The sequence below is a fragment of the Salmo salar genome, chromosome 09, assembly GCF_965601325.2.
Source record: "Salmo salar chromosome 09, fSalSal1, whole genome shotgun sequence".
In the NCBI taxonomy this organism is placed as follows: domain Eukaryota; kingdom Metazoa; phylum Chordata; class Actinopteri; order Salmoniformes; family Salmonidae; genus Salmo; species Salmo salar.
In genome coordinates, this window is record NC_138299.1 from 10,333,045 (window position 1) to 10,355,514 (window position 22,470).

General features: G+C 41.5%; 2 protein-coding genes and 1 non-coding gene across 3 annotated transcripts; 1 reads left to right on the forward strand and 2 right to left on the reverse strand.

The window, feature by feature from the left end:
- LOC106610684 (gamma-aminobutyric acid receptor subunit rho-1) lies at window positions 1-14,755 on the forward strand. The gene is made up of 10 exons (XM_014210149.3): window positions 1-608; window positions 6,919-6,972; window positions 7,199-7,305; window positions 11,472-11,539; window positions 11,939-12,162; window positions 12,998-13,080; window positions 13,195-13,335; window positions 13,509-13,661; window positions 13,907-14,103; window positions 14,434-14,755. The coding sequence occupies exons 1-10, from the start codon at window positions 493-495 to the stop codon at window positions 14,749-14,751; spliced, it is 1,461 nt and encodes a 486-aa protein (XP_014065624.1). The 5' UTR covers window positions 1-492; the 3' UTR covers window positions 14,752-14,755.
- Window positions 14,756-14,778: 23 nt separating this feature from the next.
- On the reverse strand, window positions 14,779-22,212 carry LOC106610685 (xaa-Arg dipeptidase). The gene is made up of 7 exons (XM_014210153.3): window positions 21,749-22,212; window positions 21,422-21,570; window positions 21,148-21,290; window positions 17,356-17,510; window positions 17,123-17,249; window positions 16,925-17,032; window positions 14,779-16,681 (listed from the first exon to the last, which is right to left on the reverse strand). Exons 1-7 carry the CDS (start codon window positions 22,181-22,183, stop codon window positions 16,503-16,505), a joined length of 1,296 nt encoding a protein of 431 aa, XP_014065628.2. The 5' UTR covers window positions 22,184-22,212; the 3' UTR covers window positions 14,779-16,502.
- On the reverse strand, window positions 16,046-16,121 carry trnat-ugu (transfer RNA threonine (anticodon UGU)). The gene has a single exon. It is a non-coding gene; the product is annotated as a tRNA-Thr (tRNA).
- Window positions 22,213-22,470: the final 258 nt, after the last annotated feature.

Genomic DNA, 22,470 nt, shown 5'->3' on the forward strand with positions numbered 1-22,470 from the left:
CAGCCTTTCGAAGACGTCTTAGCAAAATAGCCTCGGGAGACACGTTGAATAGCACTGATAAACACGCAGCTGAGGGATTTAACAGCCTTCCACATCAAGGACTCTGTGTCTGACTGTGCGATCCAGATCCTGTAGCTACAATATCTCCCGCCATTGACCTCCCAAACGAGCACGCCGCATCATTATGAGAATTGGTCTGGGCGGTACAGAGCAGAGTAGAGTAGAGCAGCAGAGCGAGTGAGCCACATCCGCCACTGGAGGGATCTAATCTGTGCAATCTGACGCTCAAGGATTTATAGGTTTAGTCAAAATTGCTTTTCTCCACTGTGGAGATTAAGCACCGTGGGATGTTTTGTTGGTCAGGCCAGAGCTGCTGCTTCTTACCCGGCCCGAAGCTGTTCTGCTGAAGACAATGTCCCAGGACCCACGCAGAGAGGTTTTATCCCTATTGGGGTGTGGAATTTGACTGGAATTTGAGGGGTCCGCGGTGGTATGTGCACCATGCAAGTGGATACTGTGTTTGTGCTGTTCTGCGTCTGCCTCATGGGGGTTGCTGGGAGATCAGCTCATCAAAGAGGCCAAAAGCTAGAGACCTACAAACAAAGCAGGTAAATGCACCTTACATCCTGACATCTATACATAAAATACATTTTAAAATGGCATGAAATGTATAATTTGATTCACATTTTAGATCTGGGCATGGGTTAAAATGTGAATCTGTATTTTTTTTAAAAAGTGATTTCATTTAATAGTATTAATAATAAGCCATTTAGCAGACGCTTTCATCCAAAACCATGTATAGTCAAGCGTGCAAACATTTTTACTTATGGGTGGTCCCAGGAATCGAACCCACAATCCTCGCATTGCAAGCGCCATGCTCTACCAACTGACACATATTTGATTGGTGCTGAGTGCCTGGGTGAGGTCCACTTGGTGATAATAATGTGTCACCTGTTCTGTTTTCCTCACCTGTTTCCTTACCCCACCAGGTGAATTCAGATTTATTCAGAAAGGGGATTAAGAGAGGGCACCTATATTCCGGTATCTATTTATGTTCTATTGGTGGATGTTTTGGCTGTTGCTCCATGGTGTGCTGGATGTGGCACTATTGGCAGATATAATGTATGTAATTCTCATCAGCTTATGATACATGTTTATGGAGCCCTAGCTCAACCTAGCCTAGTCATAGATCTGTTTGTGCTGTATTGTGGTGTTTAGTCACCTATTTTTGGCATGTCAACAACCATAGCTGGTGGCAAGACAGCACTAACAGATCTAGGACTAGGCTAGGCTCAACGAATACTTTGTATGAAATGCATACACTTAACAACAAACATAACTAATTATGCGGGAGTGATGGATTAATTGTTACCCGCAAATACCATAACAAATACCACAGCATGCAAAATATGAAATATTCCTTAAACGTGATAGCTGAATCCTACATTACAATGACAAGTACAGAACAGTGCACCCGTTCATCTCTGGTAAAGATGATAAGGATTTTTCCTATCCAAAGTGCAGGGTGCCTTTATCAGCTTTGAGTGATTTATACCCACTTAATGTATTCCAAAGGCCCTTTCATATCATAATCCCACAAAACCATGTCTCCTTTAGGCAGTATCACTCTCATGTGATCATGGCCCTTTGAGCTATTTTTAGGTCTGATCTGAAAACAGCAGCTAGAAATCTTTTCACCATTAGACCAATCTTACAGATGGTTTATAAATATATATCAGTGGTTTATTATAGAGTAGGGTTCCCCGACTGGCGGCCCGTGGGTGATTTTATTTGGCACCCCAAGTTTTTGTATTTACATGTTTTAATTGTTGTACATCAAAAAACTGTTCAAACACCAGTAAATCAACTCCAAGTGATTTTAATTTTGGAACTCTGTTCCAATGTAATCCCACGCATATTAGAGAGATATATGTGATTGTATACAAATAAATGTAAGCAAAGTTTTAAATGATAATTTTTTGTTATATCTCTTTGGGCTTCTTGCGGTCAATTTGCTGTCTACAAATGATATGTAATTATGTTCCAGCACCATCCGTTCAAGAAAAAATCATCCCGCAGCTGAACTACTTGATGATCCCTGTTATAGAGTTTGACTTCTCACAAGAGATATAGTCTATCAATAGGCATTAGGCAATGCATACTTTTACAGGACAACCATGTTTTAAATTTAAAGGAAAAAAACATTGTGTTACAATATTGAAACACAATTATATGTTTCAGGGAAAATGTCAAGTTCTTTATTTCAAAGTTATACAAATGAAGAGTTTATTTCCAAAATGCTATATCCACCAATTCTTCACATTAGTTTTTTTTTCATCAGAAATGATTGCTTATGGGTACCTTCATGTGTGTAAAAATATCACTGTTCTCAGATTTTTCATTCAATTTGGTATTCAAATGAATGTAAATGTCATTTTTTTTGGTCAACAATCTACACAAAATACTTTGTAATGTCAAAGTGGAAGGTTAAAAAAATATAATAATTAAAGATGAAGAGAAATGAAGTAACTAAAATATAGTCGCTGCATAAGTATTCAGCTCCCTGAGTCCCACTCCAATTTTTTTTTTATCAACTAGTATATTTGAGTTTAACCATAATATTTGTTGTAATATTTGTTCTGTCTTTTATGGTGGATTAAACATGTTACATATTAGAAACACCTTTGGCAGCGATTACAGCTGTGAGTCTTCTTGGGTACGTCTCTAAGAGCCTTACACACCTGGATTGTGCAATATTAGCCCATCATTGTTTTCGTAATTCTTCAAGGCCTGCTCTGTCAAGATGTTGGGGATCATGGCTAGACAGCAATTTTCAAGTCTTGCCATACATTTTCAAGCATATTTAAGTCAAAACTATAACTTGGCCACTCATGAACACTCATTGTCTTCTTGGTTAGCAACTCCAGTGTAGATTTGGCTTTGTGTTGTAGGTTATTGTCCTGCTGAAAGGTGAATTCCTTTCTCAGTGTCTGGTCTAAAGCAGACTGAAGCAGGTTTTCCTCACGGATTTTCCCTGTGCTTAGCTCCATCCCGTTTCTTTTTATCCTGAAAAACTCCCCAGTATTTTCCGATGTCAAGCATACCCATATCATGATGCAGCCACCACCATGCTTGAAATTAAGGAGGCAGTTACTCAGTGATGTTTTCTGTTGGATTTGCCTCAAACGTAAAACAGTGTATTTCTTTGCCGTGTTTTTTTGTTGTTGCAGTATTACTTTAGTGCCTTGTTACGTATGTTTTGGAATATTTTTATTCTCTATATTTGTATTCTTCTTTTCACTCTGTTATATAAGTCATTATTGTGGAATCACTACTACTGTATGTTGTTGAGCCATTCTCAGTTTTCTCCCATCACAGCCATTCAACTATGAAACTGTTTTAAAATTACCAATGGCCTCATGGTAACATCCCTGAGCAGTTTAATTACTGTCCAGCAGCTCAGTTCAGAAGGACAACAGTATCTTTGATGTGTCTGGGTGGTTTAATACATAATTATTAACTTGACCATGCATGTTAAAGATACATTTAATGCCTGATTTGTTATTGTTACCCATCTACCAATCACTACCCTTCTTTATGAGGCTTTCGAAAAGCTCACTGGATTTGTAGTTGAATCGATGCTTAAAATTCAATACTTGACTGAGGGACCTTACAGATGCTGTATGTACTGTATGGGGGACCAAGGAAGGGTTAGTCATAAGAAAATAATGTCAACCCCCATTATTTCATACAGAGTGATTACATGTAACTTATTATGTGATTTGTTAAGCCAAATTTGATTCCTGAACTAATTTAGGCTTGCCTGAACAAAGCGGCTGAAAACGTATGCATTTACTATATTTTATTAATCACATTTTTATTCATATATTTTTTTTTTAATCTTCCACTTTGATATTAAAGTATTTTGAGTACATCGTTGACAAAAAAAATTACAAATACATGTTTATCCCACTTTGTAACATAATTAAATGTGAAGAAATCCAAGGGGTATGAATAATTTTGCAAGGGATTTTGCAAAAGAAAAATGATTATTTGTCTTCTTGAAATGAAACCATCAAGTGATACATATTAAACAAATACATGTCTGTCATTAAACAACCCCATGCCATGATAAGATTGTGAAAAAAACGCACCGATCGCTTTCATCATTTATTTAAACAATAAAAGCTAATTTATCAACATTTCTGAATATGTACAGATAATTTAGGCAATAAGGCCCGAGGGGGTGTGGTATATGGCCAATATAACATGGCTAAAGACAAACCCTCGAGGTGCCTTATTGCTATTATAAACTGGTTACCAATGTAATTAGATCAGTAAAAGTAAATGTTTTATCACACCTGTGGTATACTTACATACCACAGCTGTCAGCCAATCAGCATTCATGGCTTGAACCACCCAGTTGATAAATAGCGTTTGGAAATGACTCTTCAAATATTGTTGTAGATCACCAATTTCTCTCTCATGTAGACTGGAAATGATGAATTGTATGGTCATAGATGCCACACATTTTTTGCAATTGAAACATAGTAGCCTATATTGGTGTGGGTGATACCAAATGTTAGTGACACATAACTTGAACCAGACCTATAAACTGTACATACATGGCTTAGACTTGAACATGTGTTATTTTCTCTCTATAAAAACAAGTGAACAGAGTACAACAAAAACACTATCAGACCAGCTTAGCTAAGTTTAACAGACACTGAAGGTATACTAACTAACCCTGACTTCTCACCCCGAAGGTGTTTCTCCAAAGGTCATGAAAAACATTCTCTGTCCTCTTGAATGGCACCAAATAACAACAATAATCAATAGTACAATCCGATTCTGAGAAATGCAATGGCTTGTTGGCTTGCCGTGGATCCAATCCACAAAACTTGAGCAAACCTATTTCTGGACAGAGCAATTTTCAATTGGGATCTGTGAACTGCGATGCACTTTTAACTGAGTTTGCACTTCTTATGTGCACTTAACAGGAGTCGATTAATGATCATGTTGTTGACTCCGTCTGTCCAGAAAAGGCAGGCAGCTGTATAGCAGCAGCAGAACTATAGGAAGCCCAAAGGCAGTGTTCTGCAGACAGACAGACAGACAGACAGACAGACAGACAGACAGACAGACAGACAGACAGACAGACAGACAGACAGACAGACAGACAGACAGACAGACAGACAGACAGACAGACAGACAGACAGACAGACAGACAGACAGACAGACAGACAGACAGAGACTCACAGACAAACACATTCAGTCGTACACACACACACATGAATACACACACACTGACAGACTGTTCTAGTCTCCGGTTCGTGGAGGGGATTCTGCCAAGCGGATTAGCTGCTGGGGCGTACAGAGAGGAATAGCATCCATTACCCATCAGCCCACAGCAGTTAGCACCCAATAGCTCTCTCTCTCTGATTGTCACGGTAGATAATATCGCTGTCGGCTGTTCTCTCTCCATGCACGCCTGTGGGGCATGTCACCACATGCACTCATGCCTCTAGGCTACCCATTAATCCAGTTTAGGGTTTTAGGGGGAAATCTATTTTTGTATTCTGTTTCAAATGTTTATGCCCTGACTGGGATAATGCAATCAAAGAGACAATTCATTCAGATGTAGGATCTCTTTGAGCGTTGTCAAGAGATGAGTGCGTTCTCTTGAAATAGTGTTTCTCTGAATGCCTTCATGCCCTTCATGTCTTTTGGGATAAAAATGGCAATGAATCAGCCTGATCTATCTCCTTGAGCCAAGTTGAGAGTAAAAGAGACATTTTTGTTTGTTTAGCTGTATAAGAAAACATGATATAAAGTGAGCTAGAAAAGTATTGGGACAGTGACATTTTTTGTTTGTTTTGGCTCTGTACTCCAGCATGTTGGATTTGGAAGGATACAATGACTGCGAGGTTAAAGTGCATACTGTCAGCTTTAATTTGAGGGTATTTTCATCAATATCAGGTAAACCGTTTAGAAATTACAGCCCTTTTTGCACTTACTGTAGTCCCCCCATTTTAGGGGACCAAAAGTATTGGGACAAATTCACTTATAGGTGTATTAAAGTAGTCAAAAGTTTAGTATTTGGTCCCATATTCCTAGCACGCAATGACTGCATCAATCTTGTGACGCTACAAAAAAATGTTGGATGCATTTTCTGTTTGTTTTGGTTGTGTTTCAGAATATTTTTTGTCCAATAGAAATGAATGGCAAATAAAGTATTGTGTTATTTTGGAGTCCCTTTTATTGTAAATAAGAATAAAATACGTTTCTAAACACTTCGAGATTAATATGGATGCTACCATAATTTGTAGAGTCACAAGGTCGATGTAATCATTGCGTGCTAGTAATATGAAACCAAATACTAAACTTTTATCCCAATACTTTTGATCCCCTAAAATGGGGGTTACTGCTGTATGTACAACTTCTAAACAGTTCACCCGATATGGATGACAATGCCCTCAAATTAAAACTGACAGTCTGCACTTTAACCTCATAGTCAGTGTATCATTTCAAATCCAAAGTGCTGGAGTACAGACTCAAAACAACACAAAATGTGTCACTGTCCCAATACGTTCGTAGTTCAATGTAGTCTAAGCCTTTGTAGTTTTTTGCTTTGAATTATTTATTTGTTGTCGTTGCTGCACAAAACTTCCTTTGTATTTCAGCCTCACAATACTGTCATACAATGGTCTTCAGCAAGATTATAGGTCATTACAAGGTTACTACACTTCTATGGTCCTTTGTCACTTCTTCTGTTTCTACCACCTATACTAGAATTCATCTTGACATTTTGACCAGAAGTTGTTTGCAATCATTTTGTGTTCTTTTCATTATGCCCAGGTGAATGCCACTATTTCTTTCCTAAAAACAACAAACATCTTGTGATTTTTCCATCAACAGATCCAGGAGACAAACGTCAAGAATGGATGGAGGAACTCATAGCAAGTCTGAAAGGTTAGAGTTCATTGTCATTGTACAAAACACTGATCTGAAAAAGTGGGTTGCAAACTCATAGCATAACATGAAAGGTGTTATCAATACTATTGAGATTGTAAATACAGTAAAGCTGATATTGTAATTTGATACCCTACTTGACAGTGTAAAACATGTCTTTGCCCATTGAAAAAAGAGATAATCTCATAGCCTAACCCTATAAAATAACCAATTTTCCTATCTACAGACCAATGCTAAAGCGAAGTTCAGACATGACAAAATCTCCCATGACAAAATCTGAGCAGCTCCTAAGAATAGATGACCATGATTTTACCATGAGACCAGCATTTGGAGGTAAGACTTTACAGGAGTCATGTAATTTGTATATTTCTACCTAGTGAAATCATCAGGTTTAGCACAGTTGAAGTCGGAAGTTTACATACACCTTAGCCAAATACATTTAAACTCAGTTTTTCACAATTCCTAACATTTAATCCTAGTAAAAATTCCCTGTCTTAGGCCAGTTAGGATCACCACTTTATTTTAAGAATGTGAAATGTCAGAATAATAGTAGACAGAATGATTTATTTCAGTTTTTATTTCTTTCATCACATTCCCAGTGGGTCAGAAGTTTACATACACTCAATTAGTATTTAGTAGCATTACCTTTAAATTGTTTAAATTCGGTCAAACGTTTCGGGTAGTCTTCCACAAGCTTCCCACAATAAGTTGGGTGAATTTTGGCCCAATCTTCCTGACAGAGCTGGTGTAACTGAGTCATGTTTGTGGGCCTCCTTGCTCGCACACACTTTTTCAGTTCTGCCCACAAATCTTCTATAGGATTGAGGTCAGGGCTTTGTGATGGCCACTCCAATACCTTGACTTTGTTGTCCTTAAGCCATTTTGCCACAACTTTGGAAGTATGCTTGGGGTCATTGTCCATTTGGAAGACCCATTTGCGACCAAGCTTTAACTTCCTGACTGATGTCTTGAGATGTTGCTTCAATATATCCACATAATTTTCCTTTCTTCATGATGCCATCTATTTTGTGAAGTGCACCAGTCCCTCCTGCAGCAAAGAACCCCCACAACATGATGCTGCCACCCCCGTGTTTCACGGTTGGGATGGTGTTCTTCAGGCTTGCAAGCCTCCCCCTTTTTCCTCCAAACATAACGATGGTCATTATGGCCAAACAGTTCTATTTTTATTTCATCAGACCAGAGGACATTTCTCCAAAAAGTACAATCTTTGTCCCCATGTGCAGTTTCAAACCGTAGTCTGGCTTTTTTATGTTGGTTTTGGAGCAGTGGCTTCTTCCTTGCTGAGCAGCCTTTCAGGTTGTGTTGATATAGGACTTGTTTTGCTGTGGATATAGATACTTTTGTAGCTGTTTCCTCCAGCATCTTCACAAGATCCTTTGCTGTTGTTCTGGGATTGATTTGCACTTTTCACACCAAAGTACGTTCATCTCTAGGAGACAGAACGCGTCTCCTTCCTGAGCGGTATGACGGCTGCGTGGTCCCATGGTGTTTATACTTGCGTACTATTGTTTGTACAGATTAACGTGGTACCTTCAGGCATTTGAAATTGCTCCCAATGATGAACCAGACTTGTGGAGGTCTACACATTTTTTTCTGAGGTCTTGCCTTATTTCTTTGATTTTCCCATGACGTCAAGCAAAGAGGCACTGAGTTTGAAGGTAGGCCTTGAAATACATCCACAGGTATACCTCCAATTGACTCAAATGATGTTAATTAGCCTATCAGAACCTTCTAAAGCCATGACATCATTTTTTGGTATTTTCCAAGCTGTTAAAGGCACAGTCAACTTAGTGCATGTAAACTTCTGACCCACTGGAATTGTGATACAGTGAATTATAAGTGAAATAATCTGTCTGTAAACAATTGTTGGAAAAATTACTTGTTTCACGCACAAAGTAGATGTCCTAACCAGCTTGCCAGAACTATAGTTTGTTAACAAGAAATGTGTGAAGTGGTTGAAAAACGAGTTTTAATGACTCCAACCTGAGTGTATGTAAACTTCCAACTTCAATCCTATGTGAAAAACATGCTCCACATAAGATTTGAAGGAGCACTTCATCAATGTACGTAATGTGCAACAGCAGTGATGCACAAATTACTTTGAGGGCAATGTACAAATACTTTATTCGCTCCTTTTAGTTGTTGTTGTAGTTGCTTTTTTGTTGTTTTTTATTGTTGCTTAGAGCATAATTTCTTCCCTTTAAACGGGGTCGTCCAATCTATCCAATGGTCTTATCAGCTCAGGCCTCCAAAAGCCCTTATGACACCAGCAACATGACAAGCTGTACATTGGCATGCTAGTACTCTTTCTTTTAACAGGGATGTTGACAGAGTGTTTTTGGTTTCATGGTCAACGTACAGGGATTTGCTGTTGTGGGATTAAAGGCCCTGCATGTGGGATCTATTGTATTAGTGAGAGGCTTAATGGGTTCTCATGTTAAAGTAACATGTTCTTTTTGAGCTATTTACATGTTTGGAATCCATAATACCTTGAGGACGGCCATCTCAGGTCAGAGATACATCAATGATCTAGGACAAATGACAAAATGTGTTTCACACAAGCCCATGGATCAAGCAACATGTGGGTTGCTGAAAATGAATGTCATATTTTTGAACAGAACAATGGCCAAATATATTTTGTTTTATGTGTTTTATGAATATATATAAAATAAACAATAACAGACTGTAAAGAGTAATCTGAGTGATAAAAACATCACACTATGAATGATCCTCCTTTAAAATGTCTGCTATTGGGCCTCCCGAGTGGCGCCGTGGTCTAAGGCACTGCATTGCAGTGCTAGCTGTGCTACTAGAGATTCTGGGTTCAAGTCCAGGCTCTGTCACAGCCGGCCGTGACCGGGAGACCCATGGGGCGGTGCACAATTGGCCCAGGGTCATCCGGATTAGGGGAGGGCTTGGCTGGCAGGGATGTCCTTGTCCCATCGCACACTAGCGATTCCTTTGGCGTGCAGTGCACGCTGACATGGTCGCCAGGTGCACGGTGTTTCCTCCGACACATTGGTGCGGCTGGCTTCCGGGTTAAGTGGCCATTGTGTCAAGAAGCAGTGTGGCTTAGTTGGGTTGTGTTTCGGAGGACGCACAGCTCTCGACCTTTGACTCTCCCGAGTCCATACGGGAGTTGCAGCAAAGAGGACAAGACTGTAATTGGATACCATGAAAAAGGGGTAAAAATTTAACATTTTACATAAATAAATAAAAAAGTTGCCACACCAGCTCTCCAAATCTGTCTGGAAGAAGAAAAATAAAAGATCTCAATAGCTTCCAGATGTTTGACGCTGCAACAACTTGATCCATTGTGACCTAATTGTATTCCTGTACAATGGCGGATGATGGCGAGTAAAGGCTAAAATAGGTCAAAAATAGCCAGTCATGGCACAAGCAAATCCAGCCTATTAATAGGCCTACACTGTATTTGAATAAAACTACTATATACTCCACACAGCCTAGTCACAATACACTCAGTGGTCAGTTTATTAGGTATACCCATCTAGTTTCGAGTCAGACCCCCCTTTCCCTCCAGAACAGCCTGAATTCTTCAGGGCATGGAAACATTGTTCAATTGGTATCAAGGGACGTGTGCCAGGAAAACATTCCCCACACCATTACACCACCAGCCTGTATTGTTGACACCAGGCAGGAGGGGGGGCATTGACTCATGCTGCTTACTCCAAGTCCTGACTCTGTCATCAGCATGACGTCGGACCAGGCAATGTTTTTCCACTCCTCAATTGTCCAGTGTTGGTGATCGTGTGCCCACTAAAGCGGCTTCATCTTGTTTTTACCTGATAGCAATGGAACCCGGTGTGGTCATCTGCTGCAATAGCCCATCCGTGACAAGGGTCGACGAGTTGTGCGTTCCAAGATGCTGTTCTGCACACCACTGTTGTACTGCGCCATTATTTGCCTGCTTGTGGACCGCCTGTTAGCTTGCACGATTCTTGCCATTCTCCTTCAACCTCTCATCAACAAGATGTTTTCGCCTACAAGACTGCCACTGACTGGATGTGTTTTGTTTGTCACACCATTCTCGGTAAACTCTAGGCACTGTCATGCTTGAAAAGCTCAGGAGGCCGGCCGTTTCTGAGATACTGGAACCTGCGCTCAAAGTCGCTTAGGTCACTCGTTTTGCCCATTCTAACGTTCAATCGAACAGTAACTGAATGCCTCGATGCCTGTCTGCCTGCTTTATATAGCACGCCACGACCATGTGACTCACTGTCTGCAGGAGTGAACCATTTTCGTGAACGGGGTGGTGTACCTGACACATGATGTTCTCTGTGGTAGAATCAATGAGTATCCATTACAGCAATGCATGAATGAATGAAGGAAAAACTGTAGTGCCCTTCTAATTACATTTCTTTGATAGCTTTTTGAAAAGAGGACAAATATAGCAAATTCAATCTGAAAATCTACTCTCTCACTGAACTTTCTATTAATATAATTGTATTTAATTACAGGACCCCCTATTCCAGTTGGGGTAGATGTTCAGGTTGAAAGTCTGGACACAATCTCTGAAGTGGATATGGTGAGTGGGATTTGAGTCTCTTTATTACACAGTGAAGAGTAATCTTTCCTAGCATGGTGTAAACAAGCCTCATAGCACGATAGCTCACATTCTGTTTCACTTGAAGCGAAAGGAAACGTGAGCACAGCAGTCAGTCTGCTTGACCAAGCTAAATCTTTGCCCCATACTATTGCAAAAGTATTCCACTATCTAGAAAATGTTTCAACCAGAGAAGCCTTTCATGAATATTACATAAGCACAAAAAGTTAAGCTCACTCAAATCAGATATCTCTATGTGGAATCCTCCAACACATGCTGTACCTACATTCAATCCAAAAACCAGCTTCATCGATAGGTGTGATTGTCCCCCAACAGAGGGCATCACCACCACCATAACAAGCCCCTATTGTGTTGTTTCAGGACTTCACCATGACCCTGTACCTGAGGCACTACTGGAAGGACGAGCGCCTATCCTTCCCCAGCACCAATAACCAGAGCATGACCTTCGACAGCAGGCTGGCCAAGAAGATCTGGGTTCCTGACATGTTCTTCGTCCACTCCAAAAGGTCGTTCATTCATGACACCACCACAGACAACGTCATGCTGAGGGTGCACCCTGACGGAAATGTGCTCTACAGTCTAAGGTAGCTGCTCAGCTCTCCTGTATTAGAATGATGAGAACTGGGCCGTGTCCATTAGGGCACACCATAGAAAAAGTTTTGCAACGGAACATGAAAACAAACGTTTCTTATTGGACAGGTTCCAATAGTACCCCGTTTCCGAACGTTTTCATGCTAGCTGAACACGACCGTCGTCTGATGAGTATTGGATTTAGCGCTGAGCTCATGTTCAAACTGATTTATCAAGGTATATGAAGAAGGCCGATTTGTTGGACTGCTAAACAAAGCTATTGAACATGCTACTTAGTAAGCATGTAATGTTACCATATGGGAAAAGGTTAAATCATGTGCGAGCAACCTTCCTGGGTTGTTGAATTGGACAACCTGGAACACTTGAATGAGTTATCTTAACACATATTTTGTCCATTGAATAAATTATGTCCATTGAAAGATATACAGTGCGTGACATAATTTTCCATTTTATGAGACAGATGGACAACACTGAAATGGATTCTAAACACTTTCCCTTCCCCAGCCAAATAGAGACCTCATGTAACCCATGTTATACATAAGTCCTTCAGTGACATCCCACTGGGAAAAAAACTGGTTGACTCAACACTGTTTCCACATCATTTCATCCCAAAAAATCAATGTCATGACGTTGAATCAATGTGGAAAACTGATTGGCTTTGCAAATAGTAATCAACGTAGGGGCATTTTGTCGTATTTTTTTCACCCAATGACATGGTGAGATGTTTTTGATTGAATTCACGTTAGTTGAAAACTCAACCAAATGTAAATCAAAACTAGACGTTAAATTGACATAAGTCAGGCTATGATGTCACTTTTGTTCTCACAGAATCACAGTCACGGCCATGTGCAACATGGACCTGAGTCGCTTCCCTCTGGACACACAGACCTGCTCGCTGGAGATAGAGAGCTGTGAGTGCATCTCTCAACTTCACCATTTATCTACACATCTCTGATGACATTTGATCCAGTTTTATCACAATCATGTGAGGTATTCATTGTTTTTTTTTAACGTTCTCTCATCAGACGCGTACACGGACGATGACCTCATGCTGTACTGGAAGAAAGGCAACGAGTCACTGAACACGGACGAGAGGATATCTTTATCCCAGTTCCTCATCCAGAAGTTCCACACCACTACAAAGCTGGCCTTTTATAGCAGTACAGGTAACCCTGAAGTCACATATTTACTAAGACAACCATGGGCCACATTAAATTGCCTTGCGGGCCGCATTTAGCCAGCGGGTCGTGAGTTGCAGACCTCTGCACTGTGGGAATGGAAACAAGTGAAAGGGGCAGGATTTGCGTAGAATATCAGCTGTGTTCTTTTTCCTTCCCAGGCTGGTACAACCGTCTGTACATCCACTTCACTCTACGACGCCACGTCTTCTTCTTCCTGCTCCAGACCTACTTCCCTGCCACCCTCATGGTCATGCTGTCCTGGGTCTCCTTCTGGATTGACCGCAGGGCTGTCCCCGCTAGGGTCCCTTTGGGTAGGAAAGGCCCTTGCCAGAAGGACAAGAATGTTTCTAGCTCTAGGTTTAATGGATATTTCAGTTTTCTATTTGAGATGTAGTACAGTCTTGATGCTCATGTGTTTGATTGTGATGTTTGGTCTCAATTGTGGCCCCAATGAGGCTTTAAATGAACTGTAAAGGGACAGACTAAAAAGCTATTTCAATGGAGATCGGTGTCAAATCACCTATGTTGCTGAACCCTCTGTTTTGACTCTGTCCAGGTATCACCACGGTGCTCACCATGTCCACCATCATCACTGGAGTCAACGCCTCCATGCCCAGAGTGTCCTACATCAAAGCGGTAGACATCTACCTGTGGGTCAGTTTTGTGTTTGTCTTCCTCTCGGTCATAGAGTATGCAGCGGTCAACTACCTCTCGACCGTGCAGGAACGGAAAGAGAGGAAGCTAAGAGAAAGGGTACATTTTGTTTAATTTCATTAACATGAAATGTTTTTCTGCATTAATTTATTTTTAGGACAACATCTGGTGCACAACATTGCTCATATCTCTCCATATGCCAAATGTTGTGGCATACGGAGCTTAAACTGCATAAGTAGCCTCAGGAGGAAGTATTTCAACACAGAGTCCCCGAAAACTTTTCTTGCCACAAACAACCTTGTTTAGAAGCCCTATGCAAAATAATTTGCATATTAGACATATTAGTGTCTTTAAAGCCACTTCAAATACTTCAGTTTTGTAGTTCTAGCCTTGTCCGTTAATTCACCTTTTACTTCCGCATACTTGCAGTTGCCCTGTACCTGTGGCATTGGCAACCCGGACGACATGACGTGCGACCCCCAGATCTCCGGCTACACCACCATGGACGTCAACAGCACAGTGAACTATGGCACAGCAGGGAACTATGGGATGCCAGAGAACGGCGGCAGGCAGGAGAGGATGTTGGCCCAGGTGGTTCTGGGGGATCCCCAGCTCACGGGCCAGGTAAAGAGGCCAGGCTATGTGAACATTTGGATAGACACCCACGCCATAGACAAGTACTCACGGGTCCTATTCCCTGGTTCCTACGCCCTGTTCAACATCATCTACTGGTCCATCTACTCCTAACGCCTGGCCTGTGCCACAAATGGGGAAGGACCCTTCTACCCTGTCACACTCACATGCTGCAGTTAGAGCACAACATGGTCATACGCATTAAGCACCAAATAGGCAGAGAACTGGCTCAAACAGTGAAGGAGTGGGACTACCTGAACTTGTCGATTTTTAGAGTGTGCCCTAATGAATATGACCCAGGACTCCACTGTGACTCCAATAACAGGGATAGTGGCCACAGAGAGAACATGTTTTTGTCTGTTTTTCAAGACGCAGAAAGAGATTGAGATATGGCTCATAAAAGGAAAAGGAACATTGCCTTCTTGACCGAGCCTCTTAAATGGACTTATTTAAATATGTACTCTTTCCATGTGTATTCAAGAAAACAGTTAAGGGTTTATCGTCATTTCCACTGAGCCACCGGGTCAAGCATTACAAAATTGGGTGCAGTATTTTTATTTAAACATCCACTGAAAATGTTCAGTTACAATATGGTTTCTCAAACATCAGACTACTTAATATTGATAACTGGTGCATCGGGGTTGAAAAAATTATTTTTGATTGCAATGTTTTGGGAATGTCAAATTTTGAAATACAATGTTTTGAATTATTTTCCATAGAACGTATAGCCCCTTGTTAATTATATATTTGACATTGAGACGTTTTTTTTAATTATGGTCACGATTAATTCTAAATTCGAACTTTTTGGGATTGCGTCATATTGACTGTGGCCAATGGACAACTAAGCAACTGAAAAACAACATTGATAGGTTTCAGATCTGAAGGCTTGCCCACTGGGTGAAGGGCCTTGAGATGACGTGTATATATTAGTGACTTAGCATGACTATGACGCCTCGGAGAGTGCTAGCCCGTTCAACTCTAAAGCCTGAATTTCAGGTGATATTTTTCATTTTTATTTTCGTATTTGCAGTTCTAAAATATGAACACACTATTTGGATGTTATGTATCGTTGCTTCTGATTTTAAACACTAGTTTGTTGGTAATAAGCAACCATTTCACTTTGTGATAATTTTCACATCAATAGCACAACTACATGTGACACTAATACATAAGAAACAAACAGGTTAGGTTATTTGAAGCCAAATGTACAAATCACCTTAGAATGTTTTCCACTATTTTGATACTTTGAAATTGTCTCTTGGTGTATATTATTGTGGGAAATTCACTGTATTAGTTGTTTCAGGTTTTAGTATTTTTCCACTTACATTTTAGTCATTTAGCAGACGCTCTTATCCAGAGCGACTTACAGTAGTGAGTGCATCCATTTCATATTTTTTTTTCTCCGTACTGGTCCCCTGTGGGAATCGAACCCACAACCCTGGCGTTACAAACACCATGCTCTACCAACTGAGCCACACGGGACCCGCACTTGAATGCGTTTGAATAAATAACCTCGTTGATAACCTCATATATAGCTACAGGATGGATATATTATTGTCTTACGAGGAGAGATCGTGTCTCCAAATACCCCTTATTTGTATAATCAATATGAGCATAATCACTCAACACACCTATGTAAAGCTATGTTGTGATCATTGTTAAACATATTTAATAAATGTGATGTTTTCTGAGAAAGAGGAAGTCATTGCATCTGAAATGGAAGAACACCTTTTGAACTAGCCTACTGCAAAGTAAAGACATGGAAATTGACATATTACAGTAATTGCAATGCTGTAGTGTCTCATTAGAAGCTTTGCTTTATGCTTCAATACTTCCTGTTAATCACGAGGTCATCAATGTTTTTTTCATGAATGTGTGGAGCCAGTAGTGTCCTTGTCTTTCGGTCCTTGCTCCTGCTTTAGTTTGGCCTCAGAGAATTCCTCCCTCATCTTGTTAAACAGCTCAGGGCAGCACAGCACATCCACAGCTGTCATGGCCAGGGCCTTGGCCGTCCGGAGTGTGTAAAACTGGGCCTTTTCTGCACCTGGACCGTTCAATGGAATAGGCATGTGAATCAGTGGAGGCTGCTGAGGGGAGGATGGCTCATAAGCCGTCCTCCCCTCAACAGCCTCCACTGATGTGAATAATGTCATAATGGTCCGAAAAACAGTCTGTACCAGGGTCCATTTTGTATCCATTTTCTGTATTCACAGTTTATTTTGTAGAGCTTAAAATAGGCTGAAATCAAGTTGAGCAGTACCCATCTGTTTTTATTACTGGATCCTACCTGCAGCTGCAGTATACTCCTCAGTATGGTTCAGCGCATCGGTGCCAATGTAAAAGAAAGGGTGTATCCCGGGGACGACAAATGACACATTGCCAAAGTCAGTGGAACCTGCCAAGACATAGACAAGACTATGAAGACAAGTGCTCATCTCCAGTAATATTACTCGCTCTACAATGATTATTATTTCATTTTTTCTACCTGAGAAATTGTTCTGCACTTCCACAAACTCAATCCCCAAGGCTCGACCATTCTCTTCGTAGAGCTGTGCAAGGGTGGTGTTGGGAAGGATGTTGGAATATGTGTGGTTTGGATAAGTTATCTCCACCTATGAGAAATAAACTTACACGATTTACCCACCAACATATTTTCCCTCAACCTTGATGGTAAACAAGGGACAACGAAAAATATATATATATTTTGAGCATGCTTACTTGGCAACCAGTTGCCATGGCAGCTGACCTGAAGCAGGCCTCTGCCTTGGCTTTGAGGTCAGACAGGTCCGTGACCAGTGGAGTGCGCAAGTAGTACTCCAGCTCGGTGTAGGCTGGGATGATGTTAGGCTTCACTCCACCATGTTTGATGATGCCTGTGGAAGAAGACAAAGAAGAAACCAATTGAACCTTTATGTCTGATAAGGAAGAGGTGCACACAGAGACTGTGAATCAGCCAGGTATGGTGGTTTGTTCAACAGCTGTTACAATATGAAGCCATCAATGGTGTACACAAAGACTTGATACATAACTGCACAGGTGCAACAGGTGAATACCAAAATATTTTTTTAAAGCACATTAAATCAAAACATTACTTTCAATGGTTATGCCCACACATGCAGGCAGGGGCGCAACTTTGGTTTTAGAAGTGTGGGGGGGGACATAATATACACTGCTCAAAAAATGAAAGGGAACACTGAAACAACACATCCTAGATCTGAATGAAAGAAATAATCTTATTAAATACTTTTTTCTTTAGATAGTTGAATGTGCTGACAACAAAATCACACAAAAAGAATCAATGGAAATCCAATTTATCAAACCTATGGAGGTCTGGATTTGGAGTCACACTCAAAATGAAAGTGGAAAACCGCACTACAGGCTGATCCAACTTTGATGTAATGTCCTTAAAACAAGTCAAAATGAGGCTCAGTAGTGTGTGTGGCCTCCACGTGCCTGTATGACCTCCCTACAACGCCTGGGCATGCTCCTGATGAGGTGGTGGATGGTCTCCTGAGGGATCTCCTCCCAGACCTGGACTAAAGCATCCGCCAACTCCTGGACAGTCTGTGGTGCAACGTGGCGTTGGTGGATGGAGCGAAACATGATGTCCCAGATGTGCTCAATTGGATTCAGGTCTGGGGAACGGGCGGGCCAGTCCATAAAATCAATGCCTTCCTCTTGCAGGAACTGCTGACACACTCCAGCCACATGAGGTCTAGCATTGTCTTGCATTAGGAAGAACCTAGGGCCAACCGCACCAGCAAATGGTCTCACAAGGGGTCTGAGGATCTCATCTCGGTACCTAATGGCAGTCAGGCTACCTCTGGCGAGCACATGGAGGGCTGTGCAGCCCCCCAAAGAAATGCCACCCCACACCATGACTGACCCACCGCCAAACTGGTCATGCTGGAGGATGTTGCAGGCAGCAGAACGTTCTCCACGGCGTCTCCAGACTCTGTCACGTCTGTCACATGTGCTCAGTGTGAACCTGCTTTCATCTGTGAAGTGCACATGGCGCCAGTGGCGAATTTGCCAATCTTGGTGTTCTCTGGCAAATGCCAAACGTCCTGCTCGGTGTTGGGCTGTAAGCACAACCCCCACCTGTGGACGTCGGGCCCTCATACCACCCTCATGGAGTCTGTTTCTGACCGTTTGAGCAGACACATGCACATTTGTGGCCTGCTGGAGGTCATTTTGCAGGGCTCTGGCAGTGCTTCTCCTGCTCCTCCTTGCACAAAGGCGGAGGTAGCGGTCCTGCTGCTGGGTTGTTGCCCTCCTACGGCCTCCTCCACGTCTCCTGATGTACTGGCCTGTCTCCTGGTAGCGCCTCCATGCTCTGGACACTATGCTGACAGACACAGCAAACCTTCTTGCCACAGCTCGCATTGATGTGCCATCCTGGATGAGCTGCACTACCTGAGCCACTTGTGTGGGTTGTAGACTCCGTCTCATGCTACCACTAGAGTGAAAGCACCGCCAGCATTCAAAAGTGACCAAACATCAGCCAGGAAGCATAAGAACTGAGAAGTGGTCTGTGGTCACCACCTGCCGAACCACTCCTTTATTGGGGGCGTCTTGCTAATTGCCTATAATTTCCGCCTGTTGTCTATTCCATTTGCACAACTGCATGTGAAATTTATTGTCAATCAGTGTTGCTTCCTAAGTGGACAGTTTGATTTCACAGAAGTGTGATTGACTTGGAGTTACATTGTGTTGTTTAAGTGTTCCCTTTATTTTTTTGAGCAGTATATATATATATATATATATAATATATATATATATATATATATATATATATATATATAGTCAGAAGTTTACATACACCTTAGCCAAATAACTGAGTTTAAATGTATCACAATTCCTGACATTTAATCTTAGTTAAAATTTCCTGTCTTAGGTCAGTTAGGATCACCACTTTACTTTAAGAATGTGAAATGTCAGAATAATAGTAGACAGAATGATTTATTTCAGTTTTTATTTCTTTCATCACATTCCCAGTGGGTCAGAAGTTTACATACACCCAATTAGTATTTAGTAGCATTGCCATTAAATTGTTTAACTTGGGTCAAACGTTTCAGGTAGCCTTCCACAAGCTTCCCACAATAAGTTGGGTGAATTTTGGCCCATTCCTCCTGACAGAGCTGGTGTAACTGAGTCAGGTTTGTAGGCCCTCCTTGCTCGCACACACTTTTTCAGTTCTGCCCACACATTTTCTATAGGATTGAGGTCAGGGCTTTGTGATGGCCACTCCAATACCTTGACTTTGTTGTCCTTAAGCCATTTTGCCACAACTTTGGAAGTATGCTTGGGGTCATTGTCCATTTGGAAGACCCATTTGAGACCAAGCTTTAACTTCCTGACTGATGTCTTGAGATGTTGCTTCAATATATCCACATAATTTTCCTTTCCTCATGATGCCATCTATTTTGTGAAGCACACCAGTCCCTCCAGCAGCAAAGCACCCCCACAACATGATGCTGCCACCCCCATGCTTCACGGTTAGGATGGTGTTCTTCGGCTTGCAAGCGTCACCCTTTTTCCTCTAAACATAACAATGGTGATTATGGCCAAACAGTTCTATTTTTGTTTCATCAGACCAGAGGACATTTCTCCACAAAGTACAATCTTTGTCCCCATGTGCAGTTGCAAACCGTAGTCTGGATTTTTTATGGCGGTTTTGGAGCAGTGGCTTCTTCCTTGCTGAGCAGCCTTTCAGGTTATGTCGATATAGGACTCGTTTTACTGTCGATATAGATACTTTTGTACCCGTTTCCTCCAGCATCTTCACAAGGTCCTTTGCTGTTGTTCTGGGATTGATTTGCACTTTTCGCACCTAAGTACGTTCATCTCTAGGAGACAGAACGCGTCTCCTTCCTGAGCGGTATGACGGCTGCGTGGTCCCATGGTGTTTGTACTTGCGTAATATTGTTTGTACAGATGAACGTGGTATCTTCAGGTGTTTTTAAATTTCTCCCAGGGATGAACCAGACTTGTGGAGGTCTACAATGTTTTTTTTAGGTCTTGGCTGATTTCTTTTGATTTTCCCATGATGTCAAGCAAAGAGGCACTGAGTTTGAAGGTAGGCCTTGAAATACATCCACAGGTACACCTCCAATTGACTCAAATGATGTCAATTAGCCTGTCAGAAGCTTCTAAAGCCATGACATCATTTTATGGAATTTTCCAAGCTGTTTAAAGGCACAGTCAACTTAGTGTATGTACATTTCTGACCCACTGGAATTGTGATACAGTGAATTATAAGTGAAATAATCCGTCTGTAAACAATTGTTGGAAAAATTACTTGTGTCACGCACAAAGTAGATGTCTTAACCTACTTGCCCAAACTATAGTTTGTTAACAAGAAATGTGTGGAGTGGTTGAAAAACGAGTTTTAATGACTCCAACATAATTGTATGTAAACTTCAGACTGTATACCTCCTGTCCCCAGTGAAAGTTGCGCCCCTGCATGCAGGTACATGACAGTAGGAGCCTCTCTCATTCATTATTTACCATGGAGTCTCCAGTCTGGCTTTAACTGCTGCCTCAGAACTGACAGGCTGTTGTACGCCAGCACTGCTGCATCCAGGGCATTGACCCCCTCCCAGGGGTACGCTGCAGCATGAGACGCCTTCCCATGGTACTTCACTGTCACACTGAGAATAGATGAACCAAGATTGAACCAAAATGGAAGCATACACCTTAGCCAAATAACTGAGTTTAAATGTTTGTAAGTTACAATGTTGTCAACTGGAATTGGATACAGACGACAGAAACAGAATCTCACTCTGTAATGGATACACAGGGTAGGAAGGCAACATCCTGCTGAGCGGGGTGAGCCATGAAGACAACATCCATGTCTTCAAATGCCCCAGCCAGGATGAGGTCAACCTTCCCTCCTCCATCCTCTTCTGCTGGGGTCCCAAGAACTGTCACCTATGGCAATGACACATGGCTGTGTTTACTGAGGCAATTTAATCAATCAGTAGGTCAATCGATCATTTATTCAAATGGCAGATGGTGACATTTTATCCATGCGCAATAATTTAGTAAGTGGACAAATGGACACACCTTTAAGGCCACAATATATGCACTCGCTGCTGGAAAAATGTACCTTTACACGGAGAGGAGTCAGACAGTCCGTTGGTTCTCTTACTAATCCTAATGCACCAGTCAGCCCTAGTGCAGCAGCCACACCGACTTCTGCAATAAGGTTGTGTCCACATGCATGGCCAATACCTGGCAACGCGTCGTACTCGCATAGGAATCCCACATTCAAAGCTCTGTCGCCGTCTTTACCACCAAATGGGCCCCATGTCGCCCTAACTGCGGTAGGCAGTTTGTAGTGACTTTCAACTACCCATAAATTATCATCAGAGAGAAAACGAACGAGCCTGTCGTGCGACTGTTTCTCCCCATATGCAAGCTCTGGACACCTCCATATGTCTTGGCTTAGAATAAACAGCTTGTCTTGAATTGTGTCTATGCAGGGTCCAATATTGTGTTTCAACTGCATTCTATTGTCACGCGATTGAGAGCCTAGTGCCATAATCTGTTTAGCAGTCCAGCAAACTAGTAATAGTCTTGCGCATACTGATTTTGAGATAATAACTAGGGCAGAGGTGTCTCACCGCCATCTACTGTCTGGAGTAAGAATGTGCACTTATTCAATATGAGGTATCTGAGGAAGGATGTAATTATTATGGGGCTATAATTTAAACCATTCTGAAATTAACTTGATTTTTTTTTATTTTTTTAAGTAGGCCTGAAAAGCATTTGTCTTAATCTATAGATGGTCATAAGCAAGGCTGAGACTGTTTTGAATGGTGTCATTTT

Bases quoted from the DNA above. Each gene is read 5' to 3' on its own strand.
- LOC106610684 (XM_014210149.3), top strand. From the start codon at position 493: ATGTGCACCATGCAAGTGGATACTGTGTTTGTGCTGTTCTGCGTCTGC. The intron at 12,163-12,997 runs GTAGCTGCTCAG...TTGTTCTCACAG, and splicing joins AATGTGCTCTACAGTCTAAG to AATCACAGTCACGGCCATGT. The intron at 13,081-13,194 runs GTGAGTGCATCT...TTCTCTCATCAG, and splicing joins CTCGCTGGAGATAGAGAGCT to ACGCGTACACGGACGATGAC.
- LOC106610685 (XM_014210153.3), bottom strand. From the start codon at position 22,183: ATGGCACTAGGCTCTCAATCGCGTGACAATAGAATGCAGTTGAAACAC. The intron at 21,291-21,421 runs GTGAGATTCTGT...ATCTATTCTCAG, and splicing joins CCCTGTGTATCCATTACAGA to TGTGACAGTGAAGTACCATG. The intron at 16,682-16,924 runs GTAGGATCCAGT...TGAACGGTCCAG, and splicing joins GGAGTATACTGCAGCTGCAG to GTGCAGAAAAGGCCCAGTTT.